This window comes from Lissotriton helveticus, chromosome 7, assembly GCF_964261635.1.
Source record: "Lissotriton helveticus chromosome 7, aLisHel1.1, whole genome shotgun sequence".
NCBI lineage: Eukaryota > Metazoa > Chordata > Amphibia > Caudata > Salamandridae > Lissotriton > Lissotriton helveticus.
The window spans coordinates 1,274,333,664-1,274,358,488 of NC_136068.1; the positions used below are offsets into that span (position 1 = coordinate 1,274,333,664).

At 44.7% G+C, this 24,825-nt stretch overlaps 1 protein-coding gene across 1 annotated transcript in view; it reads right to left on the minus strand.

Moving 5' to 3' along the window:
- The window catches only part of HID1 (HID1 domain containing), a 226,412-nt gene extending 225,720 nt beyond the window's left edge, over window positions 1–692 (minus strand). The window contains exon 1 of the mRNA XM_078654484.1: window positions 363–692. Within this exon, the coding sequence (XP_078510610.1) occupies window positions 363–428 (66 nt within the window). The 5' untranslated portion in view covers window positions 429–692. The remainder of the gene's footprint in view (window positions 1–362) is intronic.
- Between the last annotated feature and the right edge of the window lie 24,133 nt (window positions 693–24,825).

The window sequence follows — 24,825 nt, forward strand, 5'->3', positions numbered from 1 at the left end:
TGTCAGTGATGCAAAATTACCCCATCTGCAGCATGGCCTTTACTCACAGGGCTTACACGTCTCAAGGCTCCATCTGAACCGTGGCAACTATCAATATCATATACACAAACTGCATAAGGCCCTCCAGAGTGACACCACTTGCATCATGGCTCCCACATGCACACGTCAACTACCCTTTCTGTAACATGATACCACCTATAACATGGCCACCTGTACCTCCGCTCCAGCTGTATTCTGATTACAGTCTGTAGCACACCATGCTCCCCTCCTGTACCCTATCTACCACCGCCATGCCCCCCAGTTAAACCATGCCCACTCCCACATGTACATTGCACCAGCCAGCACAGTGACTCGGCCTGTACCTGCGTCTTGGTGGTGAGCTGGATGACAGCTTTCCTGAAGTTGAGCTTGGAGTCCGCGTTCCCCATGGCAGGTGCCGCGGCTCCGGCCCCGGTCTGTGGGCCGCTGCAGGTGCTGCGAGCTCCGACACCCTTCCTGCACGCGCAGCCTCTCGGTGTTGCAGGCCGCGGGCTCCTCCCGTCGCCGCCCCTCGCCGGTGCCGGTTGTGGGGCCCTCTCTCCACGGCGCCTCGTCCTCCCGGATGCGGCTCCCCAGTTCCTTGTTTTCCGCCGTCAGCGGCAGAGGCTATGGAAGCAGGAACAGCAGCCGGTTCCACCCTCCGCCCCCAGCCTGCCTCCTCCATCGCAGGTCCCGCCTTCCTCTCCCTGGGTAACTCCCCGTGCGGGCATCAGCTACACAACACCTGGAGACAGCCTAGCGCCCGGCTCCAGGCACAGAGCAGGCCTCGCGCGCAGCCCGAGTGTCTGCACGTCGTCTGTGGCATTCCCTGCATTTTTACCAGGCATCACTTTGCATTCTTAGATTTGTTCGTCAGCTTATAATATAATAAGCATGGATTTAAAAATGCTCAGGCAGCAGCATGCACAGAGTTGTTGGCTGAAAATTCGCAGGACTTGTTTGAAGTTTCGTACATGACATGGCCCTGGAGCCGCGGGTTGTAACCTTTTGACCGGTGGTGCTGTACATTTTACTTGGCAGTTATACGTTTTTTTTCGCTCCATACGCGTTGTGTTCTTTTATGTATATGCATATCCACATATTTGCATCTTTGTACTTTATCATTGAGTGGATTGAATTGTATATTTCATTTATGCAGTCAACTCTTCATGTATACTATATGTTGTGACATTTTTTAGATTGTCCATTGTGCATATAATTTCACCCCGTGCTATATTGTATTGTAAGGAATTATAATCCCTAATTTTACAGTTATCCACACATTTGCATTTTATACATTGCAATATTTTCTAGAATGTTTTCCTAATCTTACAATAATGCCTGTGTAATAGATCTATTTTTTTTATGTGGACCTCAGTCGAGTTCCAAAACATAATAATAAATACAATTGAATTGAATTGAAATTGGCAAGTGGTGCTGCAACAATTTTCAAAGTGGGGGTGCTGCCAGTGGAATGTAGCCAGCTGTTGTGTATTTTGAAGCACACAGTGACAAACATTACTAAAGCATGGAGTGGTAGTGCACTTTCATTTACAAACTGCACATTTTAATTGAAATGGCCTCTACATTTGCTGACAAAACTATATAGCACACAAAGGACAAGGTATGGAAATCGGGTTACAGAAAATAAATATCATTACACATCACTAAGTGTCCTGATTGATTTTGATCCAAATAAAAATGTGACTTTATATCACACTTTACAACGAACAAAAATGCCTAATTTATGCTTTCTTGTGCTGATATATTTTGACATATTTATACAGCCCATTTGAAAGTATTAAAATGTTACTCTTACTTTGTATTCAGAGAATAAAAAGTAAACTCTATTCTCCATGTTAAACGAACAAGCAGCAATTTATCTGTCTTTGAACGCATAGCAAATGTGGCAAGAAAAAGAAAACATTTAGAGGCTTCTTTATTGCTTATTGACCTTCAGAACTCCACTCTAGTTATTTCTGGGGGTGCTGCAGCAGTCCCAGCACCCATATTTCTCTGTGGGTGATGCTGCAGTCCCAGCACCCCACTCAACGACCACTGGAAGCCAGTAACCCCCACAAAGCAATTTCTACAATTTAGACCTCACAATAATATAAACAAATACAGAAACGAGTATATATCAAATACATAAATTATGAAATATTATATTTAATTCACTAACAAAAAAATATACAAAAATCAAAACTTAAAATTTAATGGAAAGTTAGATGCTTTCAAAACGTTGGCTTCTTTCTAAAAGACGAAGTGATATGCTTGACGCTAGCATGCCATTTTGTTTTTTTTTCCTCATTGGGCATGCTCTTTTTTTTTGTCAGATCATACCGGTGCTGATTCAATGGAGGCCCCCAATCGTCCATACTAGATTCAGTTTGCTGTACGTCCATAAGCGAAGATAAGAATACCAGATTAGCTTCTAATTTCGAATTCATTCGCAGTTATAAAGGATTTCAAAACTTTTCGTTTCTATTTAGTTTTTGTTATGTGTAAGTACTTTATTCATTTCCTAATATTATTCAATTTTGAAAGAGTCATGGACCCCCCTGAGTAGGAGTTGCAGATCCTCATGGGTCCCACAGACCACATATTTAGAATCACTGCCCTAGACTATCTTAATTTTTATTTTCACACAATAAGCCATGTAATCATTGTCTTAAACATGTTTTACAGTACGTAAATGATTATGACAATTTCCATTGTCTGTATTGCACAGGGTTCTGGGATTTTTTTAGATAACTAAACATTTTTTGGCAAAGGGCATATATGGATTATTCGTTTGAGTCCATCACTTTCCGGTACGTATGATAACATATTTTCCCTTACTTGAAGATGGGGATGTTTAAATTCATGGCATTTGCCTTTTTTTGTGTGTTTTTTAATTACATTCAGCTGAGAAAATCTGACTCAACATTTTATTTATTCAGTAATATAGTGTGTTAATTACGTCCCTTGCATGTCTAAGTAAGTGCTTTGTACAAGTTTGCGTTCGTCTGGGACAGACATTTGTCTACATCATTTTATATCTCAGCATAGCATGCTATCCAGGTGGATATGTGCTCTGGTGCCTCACATAGGGGTGCTATAGTATACAATCTACAGTACAATTTGCCATCTCACATGCAACAATGTCTCTTTTTACAGTTTTGCATCTACAGATCGTAACCTATTATAAAAAAGCCTCCTTCCACTATTATCCTAAAACCCTGCATGAAAAAAATGACCTTGACCTAGAACTTTCAATCATTTCCTCTCCTTCTTTCCATCCAAGTGACCTTCTCTTCCCTTCTCAAACATGTCTTACTCCTTCTGAATATAAACTTCTCTCCGTCACACAGCTGTCTGCCTTACCCTATATTAATATATTTCAGAAAATTACCCACACTTCACACCACAACCTCTCTCTCCTTCTTTGATACCACCTCCTTGTGATGGGACAATAGCTATTCACCCCATCAACCGTTTGCATGAACTCACATTAATGATCACACCCTACTAATTTTATTTAATTTAGTACAAAGAAACTGGGAAAAAATAAATTGAATAGTTCCTTGGGAGCAAAAGACTAAACCCAACAAGAAGCTTCATATGGAAGAAAATGAGCATCATCTCAACAAGTGCTATAGGGATGCTTCTATTGGGATGATCTTGAAGCATCCCTTTCAGTGTTGTTTGAACAGTTACAATCTCTTGTTATCTCCCTCTATAAAATTCTCAAGCAATCGGGGATGATCCCAATGGAAGAGCAAGGGAGAAACACAGGCCCACAGCCTGGATGAAGACTGCTGGACCCTCTGCCCGCTCTCCAACTCACAGGTGACATTTTGAGGGCGCAACAAGGAAAAAAAGCCTGAAGTTAGGCAGTGGGGGCCCTGGGGAACATACAGAGGACCAGGGCACAATAGCGGTGGCAGGAGGATGACAAATAGTGCACTGGCACCCGTAAAGTCTGGGCCGGCACCATTGCATGTTATTCACTGCCCCAGAGGATTATAGAAGGTTATCCCACCATATATGTCCTCCTTTTCTCGTATTTTGCATCTGTTTGCGTCATCACCAGGATTTTCTAAGTAAGCACTACATTTCGGTGGAAGTTTATTTAAGGGATTCACTATCTGCACTTAATCTTGGTACAATCTTTTTCTTTCTTTCTTCTCTCTCCACCTGCAACGGTTCAATATGAGTTTTAACCCTTGCCCGCGGCCGGAATTCCGCTCCTGTGCTGGACATTTCGATTGCGGGCATGGTCATGACGGCCCCCAGCCGTCATCAGCACACGAGCACTGTGTGCCATGACGGCCCCCAGCCGTCATCAGCATGGAAGGGGTTAACTATGTTCTGACTCTTGTATGAGCAGATATTTGCAGTAGGACCCCTTATATGTAATTTACTAAGTATGCTGCATTTATAATACCCTTTAGGTTTACTCCACTACATGGCTACCTGATGAAGGCATAACGCCGAAACATGCGTAGATACGAATTTCTTCAGCCATGACAGTTTTTAACTATGTCAATGTATCTGTATACTGAACTGTAATCATTTCAAACTATAGGTCATGTGCAATTTGAAAACAATATGTTATTCATGCTCTTTACTGTTTATTTAGGAAGCTTTTGATTCAATAGTGCATAAACAGTTGCAGTATAAAATGAATGAATGAGTATTCCTGTGTATGAAAAGAGCAGAAATGGACTAGCACATACTTTGTATTTTTAGAATACTCTTTGTTTCTTATTTATTGGGGAAAAAAAAGATATTTCTATACCTCAAAAAAAACTTTGTTCTACAAATAAAACATATATATTTCGATATTTACTTGGTTGATTGCATATTTGTTTCGTGTATGTTGAGGTCGACTTTATGTTATTTTGCATTTCCTAAATGGTTTTCCTCACTTGCATTTTATTCCCTGATTTAGGAAATTTAGTCAGGGGTACCCATTCTTGTTAGCGAACAATTATCCCAACATATACGAACACTTAGAGGCGCTTGCTGAAGAACGGGGTAGGTGCAGTGAAGACAAGTAGCTGTTTGCCTAGAATTGGAGAGTGGAAAACAGCGAGGGAACCATGTGCTGTTGAGTCATCACCTGACTATTTGTGGTGGGGGGGATTAACTGGGTGAACCGGGCCTGTCATTTTCCTATTAAGGGATATGTGGAGTTCGTTCTGAACCTGAGAACTTTGGAGATATAAAAATGAATGTGCAAAAACTGTAATGTTCACTCAGCCCTGTCACCATGACAGTGATTAGTGCAGCGTTGAATGCAAGCCTCCCTAGACACAAGAAAAGAAACTTTTATAACCATAGTGTACACAACCCCTAGTATAACACAGGTGTCAGAAATGGGGGTCTCTAGTTGGTAGAGGTAGGTACCTTTGTCCAAATAGGGACCCTTGCTTCTAGTCCGGATAAGGGGTATACACACTTTAGATAACCCCTGCTCACCCTCTTGGTAGCTTGGCACCAGCAGACAGGCTTATCCCAAAGGCAATGTGTAAAGTATTTGTACCTACACTCACACTAATACAGTGAAAACCCCACAAATGGACACCACACCAGTTTAGAAAAATAAAGTATCTTTATCTAAACGAAACAAGACCAAAACGAAAAAAATCCAACATACAGATACTCAGGAAAATGTCTTTAAAAAGGCTATTGCAGAAATAAGCTTGGCTATTGCGATGTCAGGACATCACAAAAATCCAAAGTATGGCACTGCCCGCGGGGATCGCGGCGTCGGGGGCGGAGTCACACAGACCCCAAACAGCAGTACCTTGGAAATGAAGTCGGTGACGATGCACAATGTTGGAGATGGCGGATGTTGGTCCCGGTGATGATGTGACTTCGGCAAGTTTCTTGAGTCACCCTCGGCGGTTATCGGCACCGTGATAACAAGATGCAGGCACTGGCGAGGACGGAGTCAATGCGAGCGCTGACATCGGGCACGGTCGATCACTGCCCGTCGTAGGGCGTCCAAGCTGCGGAGCAGGCCGGGCAATGCGTTGTTCACTTCACGAGCGGCTCCCCGGGCCCTGGTGCAGGTCTCCTACCCCTACAGGAGTCTTCAGCCTTGCATCTATTAATGAGGGTAAGCGATGTGATGTTGTGGTGTAGTAGTGCTCGCTAGTGCTCTTGCATTCTTGTTAAAGAACTTACACATAGATTTTGTTTCTTTTTGTTTTCCAGAACACTCTCTGGCCCTGAGGAGAATCCCCTTTTGATTTATAGGGATTCGAAACGGGTAGGCCTTTCTTCTTCGGTCTGCTTCTGTTTTTCTTGTGCCAACTTGCATCGCACTTGAATTCTTTGTACATTATTTTCACAAAAAATTGTGGTTTGAATAGACTGTTAAAAAACCATTTTAGTTGGTTACTCCACCGAAATTACTTTTGTAACTTGTGTTGAAATTATAGCAGACTGCTTATACTTTCCCTACTGGTATATTGCACTACCAAGATTATGGGTAGTACCTTTGTATTTTCTGTTTGAATGTTTGAATGTGAATGTGAGTGGGATGACTGTGATATGTGTGACTATTGAAGTGGTGATTGTGATTTTACCTTATTGTGTCCTATGTTTCATCTTTGCGCTTGCAACTGTTCAATTTACAATGTACTAAGTACCACATTTGGCATTTTCAAAATTGATTAAAATAAATAGCTATTAAATAGCAATTCCCAGTTTTGAATTTCTTTTCTTCTTTGGATGCCATTAGGTGTGCTAAAGGATTTTATCAGTATTGGCATATTTCTTTGTTAGGTTGTCTGGTGCAGGTTGCGGCATCACAGCGGCGGCGGCGGAAACGTGATTCCTTACTTCTCTTGGGTTTCTTCCAGCTCCCAACAGCAGAAACAACCTCCAGAGGCCCAACACAGTTACAGGCACCTCCTGGCAGGTCAGAACTCCCAGCAAGTGAAGTTCAGGGGAGCTGGGGGTGAAGTTGTTTTGTCCGAGAGACTTCAAAACAGGAGGTAAGCTCTTCTTCAAGCCTTTGGAGACTTTCCTCAAGGAGAGCGCACAGCAACCTCCTTCTCCTTTCTTTGGCAGAAACAGCAACTGCAGGCCAACCCCAGACCCACAGCAAGGGCAGTACTTCTTCTTAGTTTCGTCAGCTCTTCTCCTCAGCAACGGTTCCTCTTGTTTCCAGAAGTAGTCTAAAGTTCAGGGGGTTTTTGGTCTGATACGTATACCCCAAAATGTCTTTGATCCCTTTGTGCAAGGTGCTCTGAGCCCAGTCCAAACCAGTTCTGGGGACACTCTGCAAGTGCACAACATCCTTTGTCAGTGTGAGCCTTGGCTCCAGACACACCACAGGGCGGCGGAGCCAGCATTGTGGAAGGCAGGCACGGCACTATTCAGGTACAGGTGCTACTCCTCCCACCACTCCAACTGCATATCAGGCCTATTCAGCTCAGGGCTGGGTCATCCAGGAAGGGCCAGGCACACCTAACCCCCCCCCAGAGGCTGTCTACAGGGAATGCACATCCTCTGTCTCTGTCACACTGAAACCAGACAGTCAAGCCACAAAACAGGCAGAGGCACACAGAAAGGTTGAATAAGAAAATAGCCACTTTCTAAAAGAGCTATTTTCAAACACATCATTTAAAAACCATCCTTATGAAAAGATGTGTTATTAAATTCTGAGTTCAGGGATACCAGACTCCAATTTTCCATCTTATGCCTATGGGAAGATATGCTTGTAAGTTACAAAGCAATCCCCATTCTGTCCTATGTTCAAGATAGCCTCTCAATAGTGAAAAACAAAATTGGCAGTATTTCACTATCAGGACATGTTACACACACCATTACATGTCCCACCTTTCACATACACTGCACCCTGTCCAGGGGGGTACCTTGGGCCTACCATAGGGGTGTCCCATGTGCAAGGGAAGGGTAGGGCCTGGCAAGTAGGTGCATATGCCAGGTCGACATGGCAGTTAACAAACTTCGCACAGGCACTGCGGTGGCAGGCCAGAGACCTCTTTTCAGCGCTACTCATGTGGGTGGCACAATCAGTGCTGCAAGCTCACTAGTAGCATTTGAGATACCAGCCCTGGCACACTCAGTGAACTTTACTAGGGACTTACTGGTAAAACAAATATGCCAATCAGAAAGAACCAATCACAATACCAATCTACACAGGGAGCACTTCCACATTGACACTGATCAGCCGTGGAAACATGCCTAAAGCTTCTAAGCCAGCAAAAAGAAAATCCAGCACAGCATCAAAAACATAGGCGATAGAGGCAATAAGTCAGCAAAAACCACACCAAGGATGCCAGGACTAACAACAATGAAAGAACACTTTAAACAGTAAACCTCGCATTCCAGATGGGTGGTCAGCATGCATGCTGCTGCTCCTCACATGCCATAGAAGAACATGGGCAAATCTAAAGACGCTACCAACAGATTTCGCACCTGGGATGAGTGGACCTTCCACAGTACAGAAATGTGCCCAAACATTTCTAATGGACAGTCTGGAGAAGAATCTACAAGAAAGCGCTCAGGTTCTACTGAAAAATTTGATGCCATATTGCGGACAAGTTAAGCTCTAAAAGCAAGCTTATACCAAAGCAAGATATCAGATAGAGTCAAGGAGGTGAAATCTGCTGAACACACTGTGCAGGAACTACAAAAACAAGTATTGGACCATAAGTCCAGAATGAAGTTAACAGATCATAGGGCAGAGGATTCCTAGGACTGCACCAGGAGGAACAACGTCATAGAGGGACTTCCTGAAAAAAATAAAGGTCATAGCATTGAGGAATTCCTGGAACAGTAGCTTATGACAAGTGGCACCCAAGGGCCAATCTTTTCAGTAGAGACTGGGGACACCTCCTAGAGCGGTGATAACATGCCTATTGAATTACAGGGACCAGGAAAACATCCTGCGATCAGTGACGCGTGATAGCCTATTTAATGTGGAAGGAAACAGGTTCTTTCTCTTCCCGGATTACACTGTAACAGTTTAGAGGCAACAGAATGTGTTCCTTAATGCCAAGCTTATCTAAGAATATCGTTTCTTAATTGGGATAATCAGAATGGCACTATGCCCTTCTCTACAGAGCTCTATAAAGCAACGGCATTGACAAAAGAGAGCGCGATGGAAAGAAGGATGACATTGAGAGGGACTCACAAGCAATGTACAGTGAATAGGAAGCAAAGCAAGAATAACCTGACAACTGAGCACAGGCCTTCTGTAAAACAAGTCAGAAATGGACAACTGAGAACAGTTAAAGAGGTAACTCATTGGAGGCGAATGAAACAAAACAATCCCAATGGGTCCTTTGAATCTGGAGATCTGGAAGCAGGGTCCAAATTGGAGTCAAGTGAAGGTGAACACACAATGGACGGGCTGTGGGTTGTGACACCGATGACTGATGACGACTTGATATGACTTGATTAACATGCATAAAGCTCAATACTAAACAGCTAGGGTCTGTGTGCAGCGCAGGGGTGTGAGGTAACCCTGGTCCCTCATAACACCCATTTAGTAATGATTAAGGTGATCATTGATAACAGAATTAAAATTGCTAATATGATGGCAGCGTCTGGGGACTGAGCAGTCGATTACCATAAATATTTTGTGAATCATTAGCAATGTTTCCCCTAATTTTTCTCCCTGTGTGCAGCAACAGTATGCTTTCATGCACACTTTTCTCAACTGTGTGCAGAACTGAGCAATAAGCCGCTAAGTAAGTGATGATGTATTTTCCCCAGTCCAGTATGGTAACACTAGGAAGCATGCTGTGGAGTCTGTACTTTCAGTGTGTGCTCGATCCACAAAATGCAGCCCATCAGGGGAACAAAGCCATATCTTGTCACTTTATAAGCTCACAAGAGTTACACTGAGCTATGAATATAATTATTTATGTGAGGTACAGTGGTCTGTTTGTGTTCTGCAGAGATGCCAGGTGTGTCTTTCTCTAGAGTGTAATTACATTAATATTAAACAAGTATGCAACACAAAAAATAATAATAAAGTGTGTCATGTAAGCGGTTTTTACATGCTGTGAATGGTTTTATTACCCAATACAATAGTAGTATGTTTACCTACCTCTGTATGATGGAATGCTAGGGCTGAGTTGCCGGGATTTGAACTGTGCCCAGCAGATCACTACATATATCTGCGCAGAGGGCCTGATTCACGAAGGGCATCTGCTCTCGTGGCGGAGGTCCCGCAGTCATGGGGGAGTCTCTGCACTCGAGGCAGACTCTCCGCAATGAGAAATCTCAATGGAAGTTTTTCACTTTGTCCGGCTCGGATGTTTAGTAATAGTTGCAACAAGTTCTACAGTAGTTACGTTTTGTTTGTATGTCCAGGCATGTATAAAAACAAACAATGTGTGATCGCCCCACTGAATACACATAGAAGGGGTTCCACATGTCGATCAATCATCTAACCGAAACCGAAATTCACAATTTAATAAGCAATTGAGTGACTCAACCCTAGTAATGGCAGCTGTGAGAAAGTGGCTCTATATGTACTGGACTAGAATGAAGTACAGTGTGTATAGAGTCCACCAACCCTAGAGGTATAACAGAGGCTAAAGTCAGAACTGACCTTACTCTCCAAAGTGGTAGCTTGTGTAGGAGAGTAGGGTCTGCAATCCTATGGTCACCCCAGATTTTTGCTTTTTGCTTCACTGGTTTACGACTTTCCCTGGCTGTGGGCCTGCTAATCAGACCCACAGCCTCGCTGTTCTCTCTCTAAATTGACACACATGTACTTTAGGTGCATTTACCAATTGGTACTGGGTCACTCTTATAAGTCCTTGTACAGTGTACCATAGGTACCCAGGGCATAAGTGCACCCAAGGCCTACCAGGGGCTGCAGCATGTATTATGCCACCCCTGGCTGGCCATCTAAACAGACACAACTGGCTGGTAACACAGCTGGGGCAAGGTGGTGTAATCACCCTTTGCTGTAGATATAGTATACCTATATCTAACCCCAAAATGGACACATATACTCCTATACGTCACTCCTATGGCAGGCCTTATCAATCATTAAGGCAGAGTGCTTGGAATTATGTGAGATGGTGCTCTAGCATGAGCTGAGCCTGTCTGCAGCTTTCGGAACCATGTCCTTATAGCTGTTCCATGATAACGCTATACCATATACTCTTAAGTGCATTATAATCCTTGCGGTTATTGCTAACTTTGGTATAGCATTATCAAAACATGTCGTGTAAGGTGTCATACGCTTTGGAATACTACCCGCTCGCCAGTTCTGGCGACGGGGGTAGCATTCCACCCTTCTAGAGGGATAAGACATGTATGTAACTGTAACCCCGGTTAAAGTTAACCCGAGCCTTAGCATCACAAAATGGATGCTGCCACCACAGACACGAGTCTGACCTCCTGCTGCTGGGAGTCCTTCCAGCAACGGAGGCCTGGACAAAGGGTTTCCTGCTTTGGGAGGTGCTAGCAGCACCCCAGACAGGATTTTGTGTATTGAGGTAGGAAGGGCTGAAAGGAATGAGACATGCCTGGGGCACACAAGGTGTCCCTGTGTATACCCCGGTTCAAACTAGTTGCTGGGGCACTCCAGCCCCAGCTCTGGCGCGAAACCGGACAAAGGATAGGGGGTGTAACCACCCCCCTTCCTGGTCCCACCCATGGGAGGGACCTAGTCACTAGTACAGCCCCCTTTAGCAGAATAAAGGTAGGAGCTGGTCCCATTCCAAATTAGATTATCCTGAACAACTTTACAAGAAGAAACTCTGGACTTCGACGTTCTGCTCCACAGAAGACTGAAGAAATCTCCCTTGTGGCCAAGGAGTGACCACCCTGCAACTGCAGGCACCATCAAGCGTCCTAGCGGTTAACTCTGTCGTCCTTCCTGCCGGAACCAGACCTCAGAGCTCGACGAGACCCAGACGCCCAGACCTCTCCAACCTCTACTCACATCTGCAGCACAGCTGAGACCCGTGGGTGCGACGAGACCAATGGGACCGGCCATCTTTGAAGAACTGCACTTCGCTTCCAGCACGGCCTCTGAGGCACCCTCGAGAAAGTGCTTTGGGGATTGAGAAGCCCCAGCCCCGAGCAGCTCCTGCACCGAAGACCAGCCCTCCAGCCTCCACGAGATCTGCATGAGGCCCTTCTGCCTGGTTGCTGCTCGACGCGTTGTCTGGTCACTTGCCGGCTGGCTTGTGGCCTCCTAGACGACGAACCTTGAAATCTACACTGCTGGTCTGGTTGCTCTAGATTGGCCCTTGCTTCCTTCCAAAAGAGAAGTACCCCGGACCCTCCTGGTCTGCACCAGGCGCCATCTTTGTCCATCGCGTGGGTTGCCTTTGCCAAGGCTTGTTGACTCCGATCCCAGAACAGATACCGCCGACAGCGAGAGCCTGCGTGGGACAGCTCGTGCCTCCATCCTGGTTGTCGAAGACACCTCCTGGTCCACGTGGCTGCAGAGACAAGCGTCACCTCTTCACCTGATCGCGACAACAGCATCTGGTTCCTTCCTGGTTCCACACCGGTCACTGGCTAGTGACTTTGAACACTGTCCCCTCTGCTTTCAGGTCTCCATCTTCATTGATCCACCCTTGGATCACTCTGGACATCTTCCTCCTGGTCGCCTGCAGCATCTTTCTCCAAGGCTCCATTGACTTCAACGCGGAAACCCGACACACTTTCACACCTATGCACCCGCAGCCCGTGGGTGAGATAACGAGAGCATTTTGGTGCTTTTAGGTAGATTGACTCTCCTAGTGTCCAGGTATCCAGTAGTTTTAGTCTCAACCAGTCGGAACTGTCCTTACTTACCTATTTCGTAATTTGTTCATGCCCATTGATTTTGCATTGAAACCCGCGTGTGTGTTCTAACACTGCACACGCGTCCCGTGGACCTCCTGCTCTTTACTTAAAGTTAGGGTAGTGTAGCCCCAGCGGTTCTACAGCCTCTGGGCATCCTTATTTCTCCTATCGTTCTACTTAACCCATTTACTTAGTATATGGTTTGTCGTGCCCCTAGGGGATCATTGTAAATTGTGCGACTTATTGTATTTTTCTGAAGAGTATTGTTATGTGCTTAGCCCTCTGATCTCATAAAGAGTTCAGAGGTGTTTGTTAGTAATATATATATTGTTTATTTTGATAACAACCTGTGTGGTGTCCTTTCATCTGGTATTCAAGGGGTTATATGTGGTAAAACAGCTGGCTTCACATGCCAAAAGAGTTTAGCCTAAGACTGCTTTGTCCATGCTACTGTGGTAAATAAATAAATAATACCCTATTTTTGAATGTATAAATGAATAACAGATAGCTCAATAAATAAGAGTCAAGATTCGAGGTAGTAGGAGTTTCGCAGGTTTATTACAGCATAAAGGACAGGAACAGGACAACCTGCATAGGAATAGGATGGCAGGGCCCAGCAGCTGCCGGGGCTGGATCTGGGATGAGCGCGCTCGCATTTAATAACAATACACAAGCATATATAGTAAAACAGTTGCATTACAGTACATATGATAGGCGGAGCAGTGGGTGGAGCAAAGGGTGTGACGCGTAGCAGTCGCGAAAGATAAGGGTGAAAGTGGGTGTAACAGGGCGTATACATAGACATGTGATGCAAACGTAACAGAATATGTCATGAATGGGGCGGAAACATGGAGGGGGCTACCTAAGGAGCCGGGACCTCTAACCTGGTGGTGCGCGCAAGCTGGCAATGACGTGTTACTAGGAGAAGCTGGGGGCTATGAACTCTGTGCTAGGAGCAGAGACTGAAGTCTGGAGAGTCAGGGCGACATGTACCTAAGCAGTATCTAGTATCTGATGTTTAGAGAACATGTTGATATAAACTAGAAGTCAGGAGGGGAAAGGCTAACAGACTCTAAGACTGGAGCATGCATTATTCTACATGTAGTGCGTGATGAAGAATACGAAATGACCATTAAATGCAGTATTTCTCTTACATGGAGCCGGAAAGGCTAGACAATGACGGAAACTATTGATGCAATTCAGTAGCTTTAGGAATGCAGAGAAGGAGGACTGAACTGATAACTGGAATCATAACATATTCTTGGCAGACTCAGAGGCAGAGCCAGGGTGAGCCGGGCACTGCGAGGCAGGAAGTAAGTGAAGGGTCGAGGATACAGGTGGGGGCTGTATCGCTCCTCAGCGAGGTTTCAGGAGACAGGAGCTGAATCTGGTGTCCAGGCCCTTTTGAGGCCTGGAAACGGGGACTTTACAATGAAATAACGTGCACACTGAGAGACGTGGCAACGTAGCTTTACATAGGCCTGATATTCGTAGTATTCACGAGGACTGGAAACTGACATACTAGAGGTGGACACAACTATAATTGCGTCTTGAATCGAACATAGGGAATACATATGCATATTAATCATGCACACATAACATATGATGGATGACACGTAGGGACACAGAACATGGCAGAATTTACTTTTCCACATTCCCTCCTTGTCACTACGTTTCCATCAGGAAACATCAATATTCATGATACCATCTATCATTTCATACAGTATCATTTGCTCGTCTCGAATTATCCTGGAACGGGATTTAGAACGGGGTTTGGGATTAGGAATACAAGAGGTAGCACAAATGCCGCAAATCGCAGGGCCACATTGTATACAGAGACAGCAGCTGAATATGATCGCTACTGCAATACCTAGGAAGGACAATATTTTCCATCCCCATGCGGAAATTATATTCCAGAACCAACCGGACCATGTCCAGGTGCCTGGATCTTGGTGTATCAGATGGGCAATTTTATGGAGTCTGGTTATAGCTGAATAAACAGACGGCGCGTTATTTGGAATGAAAATGCAGCAACTAGATCCGATGACTCTACAGGCCCCGCCCCTATCGGCCAGTATGACGTCAAGGACGAGACGATTCTGTAAAACGACAAATCTCATAGCAGATTGCTCTTCGGTTAAGTTACCTAGAGCAGAGGCAGTCTCATTTACTACTGCTTCGAGGGTTCTTGTTAACCTACGGATCAGTTTACTATTCTGGATAGGTCCTATAAAGAAGAAGAAACCTCTATTGAAATCTGTATACTGTTCTAGAGCAGTTTCAGTATAATCGACAATTGGGGACTCCCTTCTATGTCTAATGTGTACTAGATGTGTGTTTCTGTGATAATCAGATGGGGCTAGGAAAACAGGTGGCAGTAGGAAGGCAATGTAGCAGGTTCCCTCCCAATCGAGGGGCAGACGAACATATGCAGTTTGACCACAAATAAAATAAGAATGACGTGAAGCTTTGAAAATAGATTTCCCACTGTCACTATACTTGACAATAGTAGTACAATCACTATGTCCTACATGTACAGAACCATAATTTCGGACACATAATTCGCCTTTGACTGGTAATACTGAAATAGCAGGTAAGTCGGGAGTAGTATCAGACTGAACATTCAGGACCATGAAATTCGAAGAATAGTTACCTAAATTATACACTTCATTTTCTAGATCTAACCCTGTTCTGTGGGGGAGACCTTGCTTGTCTGGGAAACATGTACTGTTAAGAAAAGACATATCTGTTGAGGATGACGTTAACGTGGACCATGCTCCACACGAACCATTATGTGAAAATGGATAAGGAAAAAGTGGCAGAACTCCCTTCGGTGTCTGGAAAGGGGGGAGTCGACCACACACCCAACAATTAGTGGCATTGCTGGTCTGGTGTGAGTAATGTAACATGCGGATAAAGGAATTATTTCGCATAGCGAGGCGGTAAGAGAGTTCATGGGGAGGTAGGTCACTAAACGTGTGCTCTACTGTAGCATTAGAGGACGTATTTACATGAGAAACTGGAAGATACAGGTAAAATGCATAACTGGTGCAGGAAATCATAATGCTGAGAAATAATATGAAACTTAGAAAAACGATACATCGGATTGAGTTTTGACTGACTCTCTCACTATGGGGGTCTATTTTATACATGTCAGAAACAGTCTAACCGTTTCACCTAGGGGAGGACTTAGACAATCAAACTGACTGACTTATTTTACTAGACCGGAGTTTTAACTTATACTCCTGTTGCGGAGTTTTCTCTAACAGGGGGGGTGTAGTAACATTGTCTTTTGCGGGACAGTCCTTAAAAATGGTGCTTTGGCAATCCTTCAAATCCTGGGAAATGTTCTTTAAGACGGGTTTCAGTCCATAAAACTTTTTTATATGAGAAAGGTGCACCCAGCCTTTGCGACCTTCCAACTTCACGGCTGTACGGGTGGTGAGGAGGACCTGTCGGGGCTCCTTCCAGCGAGGCTCCAGCGGACTTGATCTGTCAAAATTCCTCACCAACACCATGGATCCTGGAACGATTTCATGCGGTGCCACCTCGGTATTGTCTGGAAATACGGCGGCAACCTGTGAACGACATGAGTTGAGGGCAGACATCAAGGAAGCTAGGTAATCTGTCAGCATATTACTTGAAACATCGGTAATACTTCGGGGTCTAGAAGTACCCCACATATTTGGGGGGCGGCCGAATACGACCTCATACGGGGACAGACCTGATCTGGAATGTGCGACCATGCGCATATAAAATAAAGCAACTGGTAGAGCTACCAGCCAGTCCACACCTTTTTCTTTGCATACTTTGGCGATACGGATTTTCAGAGTCTGATTATGTCTCTCTACGAGACCGGCTGCTTCAGGATGGCGTACACAATGAAACTTCCACTGGTACCCTAACAACAGGGAAACGTGCTTCATGAGTTCAGATGAGAATGGCTGACCGTTATCAGAATATACGACTCTAGGGAGTCCATAACGGGGGAAGAACTCACGAACCAACTGCTTGGCAGTGGTCGCGGCTGTGTAATCTGGGACTGGATATGCTTCTGTCCACCTGGACAAAGCGCATACAACTACAAGGACATACTTGAAACCTCGACATCGCTCCATCTGAATATAATCCATCTGGAGGACTTCAAAAGGGTGGTCAGGGGGCTGGAATCCACCTTGTTCCACCGGGACACTTTTACCTGGATTAAACTGACAACATATCATACAGGTACGGACTTTCTGCTTGGCTGCAGCTCGTAAATGCTTGTTGAACCAAATATTCTGGATACTGTCTAACATAGCTTTTTCTCCTAAATGTGCTGGACTATGTGCGGTATTAATAATGACTTGAACCATAGAGTCGGGGAGAAACCATGTTGCTCTACCCTTCGTTAACCATCCTTGATCTGTCTGGACCCCTCCTTGTTCGGACCATTTCTTAATTTCTTCGGGAGTAGCATGTAACTGTATGTCTATGACATCTTGAGTAGGGTCCTTAACTGTCATACATGTAGTCGGATCTGGAGTATGTGTCTGATTAACTGGAATGTCTGGAGTCTGTGCTGTAAGCTTGGCTGTGCGATCTGCTAGATCATTACCTTGGGAAATAATGTCAGTGACTTTCGTATGTGCTTTGCATTTCATGATAGCGATAGATGTCGGTAAGTGTATGGCATCTAACAGAGCTTGAATAAGGAGACCATGCTGAATCTTGGTTCCATGAGAAGTCATGAAACCTCTCTCCTGCCAGAGCACTCCGAAGTCGTGTACGACTCCAAATGCGTAACGTGAATCCGTGTAGACATTAACTTTCAAGTTCTTGGCGTGTATGCAGGCTTGTGTCAGAGCAACTAGCTCTGCTGCTTGAGCAGACAGGGTGTCAATACGGTGTGTCTCAATAACTTCAGTGTCAGTAGTCACTGCATACGCGGCGACTAGTTCTCCTGTACTAGTTCTCATGCATGAACCATCCACATAAAGTGTCAGGTCGGGATCTGGTAACGGAGTATCTGTCAGATCTTGTCTTGGCTTTGTCGTAATGTTAACTACTTCCACGCAATCATGTGTGGCTGGATTTGAATTAACTGATGGTAACAGTGTAGCAGGATTAAGGATGTTGCAGCGTCTGATTTCTATGTGTGGCTGGAACAATGTCAATTCATAACCTGTTAAACGTGCAATTGTCAAGTGCTGAGTTTGTGTTCGGTTCAAAAGAACTTCCACAGAGTGTGGAACCTGTACTGTCAGGAAATGTCCTAGGACTATGGAATCACTTTGCCTGATAGCTAGTGCTGTGGCTGCAACTGACTTGAGGCACGCAGGCAGAGCCTGGGCTACAGGATCTAATGTGCTCGAAAAATAAGCACATGGCTTGTATTGTCCTGCTTGATCTTGTGTGAGAACAGATAATGCTGTACCTTCGCGTTCAGTAACGAAAAGTGTAAAAGGCTTACTGTAGTTCGGTGTCGCTAGAACTGGAGCTTGGCATAGGGCTTTCTTTAACTCATTGAAACTAAGTGTATGTTCAGATGTCCAAGGGAGAACAGTCGATACGGCTGCCTCCTGTGTCGTTAACTGTATCAGTGGTTTGGCTAGAAATGCATACTGAGGAATCCATTGTCTGCAGTAAGAAGTAAGGCCGATAAAAGCACGTACCTCCTTCTGGGTCTTGGGCTGAGGAAGACTCGCTATTAACTGGATACGGTCTGGTGTCAACTGCCTACCCCTCTTGGACAGTAAGTGTCCTAAGTATACCACTTGCTGGACACAGAATTGAAGCTTAGAAGGGGACACCTTGTGCCCCATCTCGGCTAGGAAATACAAGACTGTAAGGGATGCTTGTTCGCAAGCACGTTCAGAACGGGCTGTGATCAGTAGATCATCGACATACTGGAGCAGGGCAGTGTCAGTTGGCATGTGAATGTTGTCTAGTTGTCTCTTAAGTGCTTGACTGTAAATACTAGGACTTTCTGTGAAACCTTGAGGAGCTCGTGTGAATTTATAGCTCCTTCCATTTAAACAAAATCCGAAAAGGAACTGGCTGTCTGGATGAATGGGAACACTAAAAAACGCGTTCTTGAGGTCGATTACAGTAAAGAACGTGGCTTCGGAATCAATGGCTGTTAATAGGGAAGAGATGTCTGGGACAACTGGGTACTGAGGAATAATACACTTATTAAGCTCTCGTAGGTCAATCACTAATCGATATACTGGGGGTGCATTTGGATCAGTACGTTTCATGACTGGAATGATCGGAGAATTGCATACGTTGGAGTCAGTTTCTACAACCACTCCTTGAGCAATAAGCTTGTCAATAATTTTGGATAAGGCTGCTACAGCCTCAGGTGGCAATCTGTACTGTCTGATTCGTGGTAACACTACACCTGGCTTGAGAGTCACACGATAAGGTGTGATTTGCATATAACCAACATCAGTTGGACCTTGCGCCCATAGATGCTGCGGAACATTAGACAGTCTTGAATCAAAATCTCGTAATACATAGTGACCCTTAAAGTCACGTAGGAACAATCGTATTCCCTCTGGGGAACAGCATATAACTGCACCTAACTCTTTCAGTGTCTTAATGCCTAATAGATTTTCTGGACATGACTTAGTAAGTAACAGATCAGTAGTGCGGGACAATGGACCTACTTCTAGAGAAACTGGCTTTGAGATCTCATTTACGATAGGCTTTCCTGAAAATCCAAGGGAAACATTTCTTGAGCCTGAGAGCGGAGCCCCTGGAACTTCAGCGTGACTAATTGTGGTCCTACTTGCCCCTGTATCAATCAAAAACTTTCTGTCTTTCCCTAATACTTGACTATGAACATAGGGACCTTCTTGATCTACAGGTATCTCGATGAGAGGCAAGCCTATCTCCCTCTCTAGGCTGTTTCATGAATACTGTTGGTACTCTGGATACTCAGACTGTGCATACTGGTACATCTGCTGTGTGACATGCTGTGTTGCAGCGATAGGCTGCGGTGCTGTAACTGTCTGTGGTGCATTCTGTAACTGAGGAATCTGTGAAACTTGTTCTTGTCTAGGCGGACGTGGTCTTTCTTTAGTCTTACCAGTAGCTATGTTGTGTTTCAGAACTGCACACTCGTTTATAAAATGACCTGGCTGTTTGCAATAATTGCAGTTTCCTTTAAGGGGAGCTGCAGGATGACTGGCTTGATTCGGACCCCTCTTCTGACTGTCTTGAGGAACAGATTGTGCAACTAGTACTTTCATTTTCGTGTCTTTCATACGTTTTCTTTCATGTTCTTGCTCTTCTCTGATTCTATTCTGGTGGTATTGGAGCATCTGCAACATCTGGGACGGGGTATTAGCTTGCCAGGTACTTTCGACTTTCAGAACTCGATTTTTAATTGGTGGGCTTGAATTCTCGACTAATTTAGTAACAAAAAGGTGAGGGTATGACTCACTACTTGTCTTGAGGCCACTGTTGATGCTAAAACATTTCTCGAATCTAGAATAAAAATCACTAATATCTTCGTCTTGTTTCTGTTTACAGGCTGAGATTGCATCCCAGTCTTCCTTTTTAGTTGTTAATAATCTGGGTAAAACTTGAATCAATAATTCAGGTAATTCTTTACATTTATCGCCGAGACCGGTACCTGGTACTCGTATCTTATCTTCAGCTTCTAGGACTGCCCAATCGATCTTTTTCTCTCCCACCTCCCAGTCTTTTTCCTTGAGCTTTTCATACACCCCTGCGGGCAACAGAACCTTTAACATTTTAATTATATCTGGATACGTGTATTCTCCCATACGGAGCATGTCTTTTAATTCTCTATGGAACCCTGCTGGATCTTTATCACGACAGGGAATTAATTTCTTCATCTCCAGAAGTTCCATCTTTGTGATCGGAGTGTATACAAACACTCGCTGCATTTCGCCACCCGTTCCTCTAACTGGGTGGACTTCTCGTAACGGATTCTGTCTGTCTATGTAAAATGGTTTACTTTCTGGGGGTGAGACATGAACAAAATGCGGGTTCAGAAACGTTCTATATTTGTGGCGCTGTTCTAGAATGACACTAATTAAATCGGTACCTAGACCTCTCCATCTATACTGGAGTAACTCGTTCAGGATATCATGTAACGGACCTGGATCAGAATGTTGACCCTCATACAGAGTAATGAGGTGCTGAATCATATACATACCCACCAGTCGTTGCTCGGCTGGGGGCATTTTCAGAAACATTTGTGCCACTATTTCGTCTGGAAAAGTGGTAGAATCAGTAATCCATCGGACTGCTGATCGGGCTAGTTCTTGTTCATGCATAGTACTTAACTCACTGTAACCGATTCGTGATTTCAGAATGTGATCGGTAGCTTGAAATACTTGTTCTAGAGAACCTTGGTCTGGTACTGGATGATGGAACGTAGACTTGGGTTCTAGACGTAAATGGCGATCTGGAAATCTAGGTTGTCCTACATACGCTATTCTGGCGGAATTCTCGTCGTCTAACTCTTCAGTATCAGAGTTACTTTCTTTCTCGTTTACTTGTGCTGCTTTACGTTGTTCGTGTAACTTTATTATTTCTTTACGGATTTTCTTGTACATACTCTCCATAGCACCGATAGTCTTGTGCTTACCCTCGGCTATACTATTACTCCACTTCATCAGGGCTTTCATTTCGGCCTGATTTTTGGACGGGTAATCTTGTTCTCTTATTAGACAATTAATCAGAAACTTTAATATCATGAGCTGGGTCTCAGCTTTCCTTTGGGACATGACATCCCTAATACTTTCTGGATCTTCCCCTGTACGGATGAAACGATATATTCTGTCTAGATCTTCCTTCATATCTGGTAGGGTGACTAGATACTCGGCCACATTTCTTACGCGTAATGAATATAAAACCATATCATCTTCGCCTGGGACTGGGTCATAGCAGCATTCGGCAAGGGATTTTCTTATTTCTGCAACAGACAGTCTGGGCGTACGTTGTGACGCTTGCATATGTAATTCGGCTGCCGTTAAACGCTTATGTGGCGGCGGGGTTCGAGGAGGACCTCCTCCTGCGGCCCCTAGACTAGAATCATCAACTGATGCTTTTCGTCCTGGCAGGGTGGGAAATTGGAATGCGGGCTGGACTTGTATGGCGGGCTGGACCGGGGGGACCGTAGCAGGTGCTGCAAAGGGTGCCCCGGTGTCTGGAGGAACGGGAAGTGCCTGATTTACATGGACTGGTGGAGCGGGAACAGGATTTGCATATTCTGGGACTGTGTCGTCCAAATAGGACGAGATGAAAATATCAGCTGCGGTTGGTTTGTGACGTAACTTGATCGGAACTAGTGGTGGCGGAAAATTACTAGATGCCTCCGGGGTCGCTTTTGGCAAGCCCTCGGCAAGAAGAGGATACATACCCTTAATGAGGGCATTCCTCTGTCTGTCTGACTGTTCGGCTTTGACTTGTTCACCTATCTCGATTAGTTCTTTTTCTTGTGCTCGTTCCGAGGATTCTCTATTTAATTCTGACTTTCTGATTTCTTTTTCGGTTCTTTTATGAGCTTCTTTACGCCATAGCTCGATGGCATCTTTCTGTGATTGTCTGGCTTTCTTTTTCCATAATGCCTCTTCTACTCGCATGATGCACTCGGCATCCCATGTACCCGATACGGGCCATCTATACTTTTCTTCTAACTGTTTTGTATACTCTACCCATAAATCTAGATATAGTATGGCACTTATGCCATGCTTCTGATACATAAAATGACCTGGACTGTCCCTAGGCGGGACTGGAACTGCTTCCTCTAACAAACCCTTTCTAGTTTTTAACTGACGTAACTTTGAAAACAGCGGCATGACTGAACTATAATCTGGACACAATACAATACACAATAAACACGAAAATCACTTCTCACTCATACCACAACATCAAGATACATGAAGAACATTATGAATAACAGTTCGAACAGAATACTACCTGGAATACGGAACACAGAATATATGACTTTATATGAATTTTCTCGAGAACAGAACTGACTGGAACAGAAACTAGATGCACTGCTGAAACAGTACGAAACTTACCGGTCTCATAAAGAGACACGTCAGGACCCGCATCCACCGAAGTGGACACTTCGTTTGTGTGTCTGGGTACCACCAACCGACGGACCAGAGTCAATTAGATTGACCCTGTCTAGATACTACCCCAGTAATGGTACTCACCGGGCAGCAAGAACGGAAGGCCTCGGACTGGACTGGACTGCTTCGACGACGGACAACGAACTTCGGACTTAAGTTACGGGTGGACCTCCGGATACCTCGGACCTTGGACTCTTGGCTTGGGCTCTGGTCGGGACTCGCCGCATTCCTCCACCGCCTCGTCTGGATGCTGGACCGCCTCCCCCGTCTCCTCCATGGGCCTGAGGGATACTTGAAGCAGAAATATCTGCACGTGCACGGTATGGTTCCGTCACGGCTGCAGAGGGTCAGGGGGCCGGCGTGGCTTCACCGGCGCGTGGGGAAAGGGCAAGTCCCTATTCGGGCGCCATTATGTGGTAAATAAATAAATAATACCCTATTTTTGAATGTATAAATGAATAACAGATAGCTCAATAAATAAGAGTCAAGATTCGAGGTAGTAGGAGTTTCGCAGGTTTATTACAGCATAAAGGACAGGAACAGGACAACCTGCATAGGAATAGGATGGCAGGGCCCAGCAGCTGCCGGGGCTGGATCTGGGATGAGCGCGCTCGCATTTAATAACAATACACAAGCATATATAGTAAAACAGTTGCATTACAGTACATATGATAGGCGGAGCAGTGGGTGGAGCAAAGGGTGTGACGCGTAGCAGTCGCGAAAGATAAGGGTGAAAGTGGGTGTAACAGGGCGTATACATAGACATGTGATGCAAACGTAACAGAATATGTCATGAATGGGGCGGAAACATGGAGGGGGCTACCTAAGGAGCCGGGACCTCTAACCTGGTGGTGCGCGCAAGCTGGCAATGACGTGTTACTAGGAGAAGCTGGGGGCTATGAACTCTGTGCTAGGAGCAGAGACTGAAGTCTGGAGAGTCAGGGCGACATGTACCTAAGCAGTATCTAGTATCTGATGTTTAGAGAACATGTTGATATAAACTAGAAGTCAGGAGGGGAAAGGCTAACAGACTCTAAGACTGGAGCATGCATTATTCTACATGTAGTGCGTGATGAAGAATACGAAATGACCATTAAATGCAGTATTTCTCTTACATGGAGCCGGAAAGGCTAGACAATGACGGAAACTATTGATGCAATTCAGTAGCTTTAGGAATGCAGAGAAGGAGGACTGAACTGATAACTGGAATCATAACATATTCTTGGCAGACTCAGAGGCAGAGCCAGGGTGAGCCGGGCACTGCGAGGCAGGAAGTAAGTGAAGGGTCGAGGATACAGGTGGGGGCTGTATCGCTCCTCAGCGAGGTTTCAGGAGACAGGAGCTGAATCTGGTGTCCAGGCCCTTTTGAGGCCTGGAAACGGGGACTTTACAATGAAATAACGTGCACACTGAGAGACGTGGCAACGTAGCTTTACATAGGCCTGATATTCGTAGTATTCACGAGGACTGGAAACTGACATACTAGAGGTGGACACAACTATAATTGCGTCTTGAATCGAACATAGGGAATACATATGCATATTAATCATGCACACATAACATATGATGGATGACACGTAGGGACACAGAACATGGCAGAATTTACTTTTCCACATTTTCCCGTGGACCTCCTGCTCTTTACTTAAAGTTAGGGTAGTGTAGCCCCAGCGGTTCTACAGCCTCTGGGCATCCTTATTTCTCCTATCGTTCTACTTAACCCATTTACTTAGTATATGGTTTGTCGTGCCCCTAGGGGATCATTGTAAATTGTGCGACTTATTGTATTTTTCTGAAGAGTATTGTTATGTGCTTAGCCCTCTGATCTCATAAAGAGTTCAGAGGTGTTTGTTAGTAATATATATATTGTTTATTTTGATAACAACCTGTGTGGTGTCCTTTCATCTGGTATTCAAGGGGTTATATG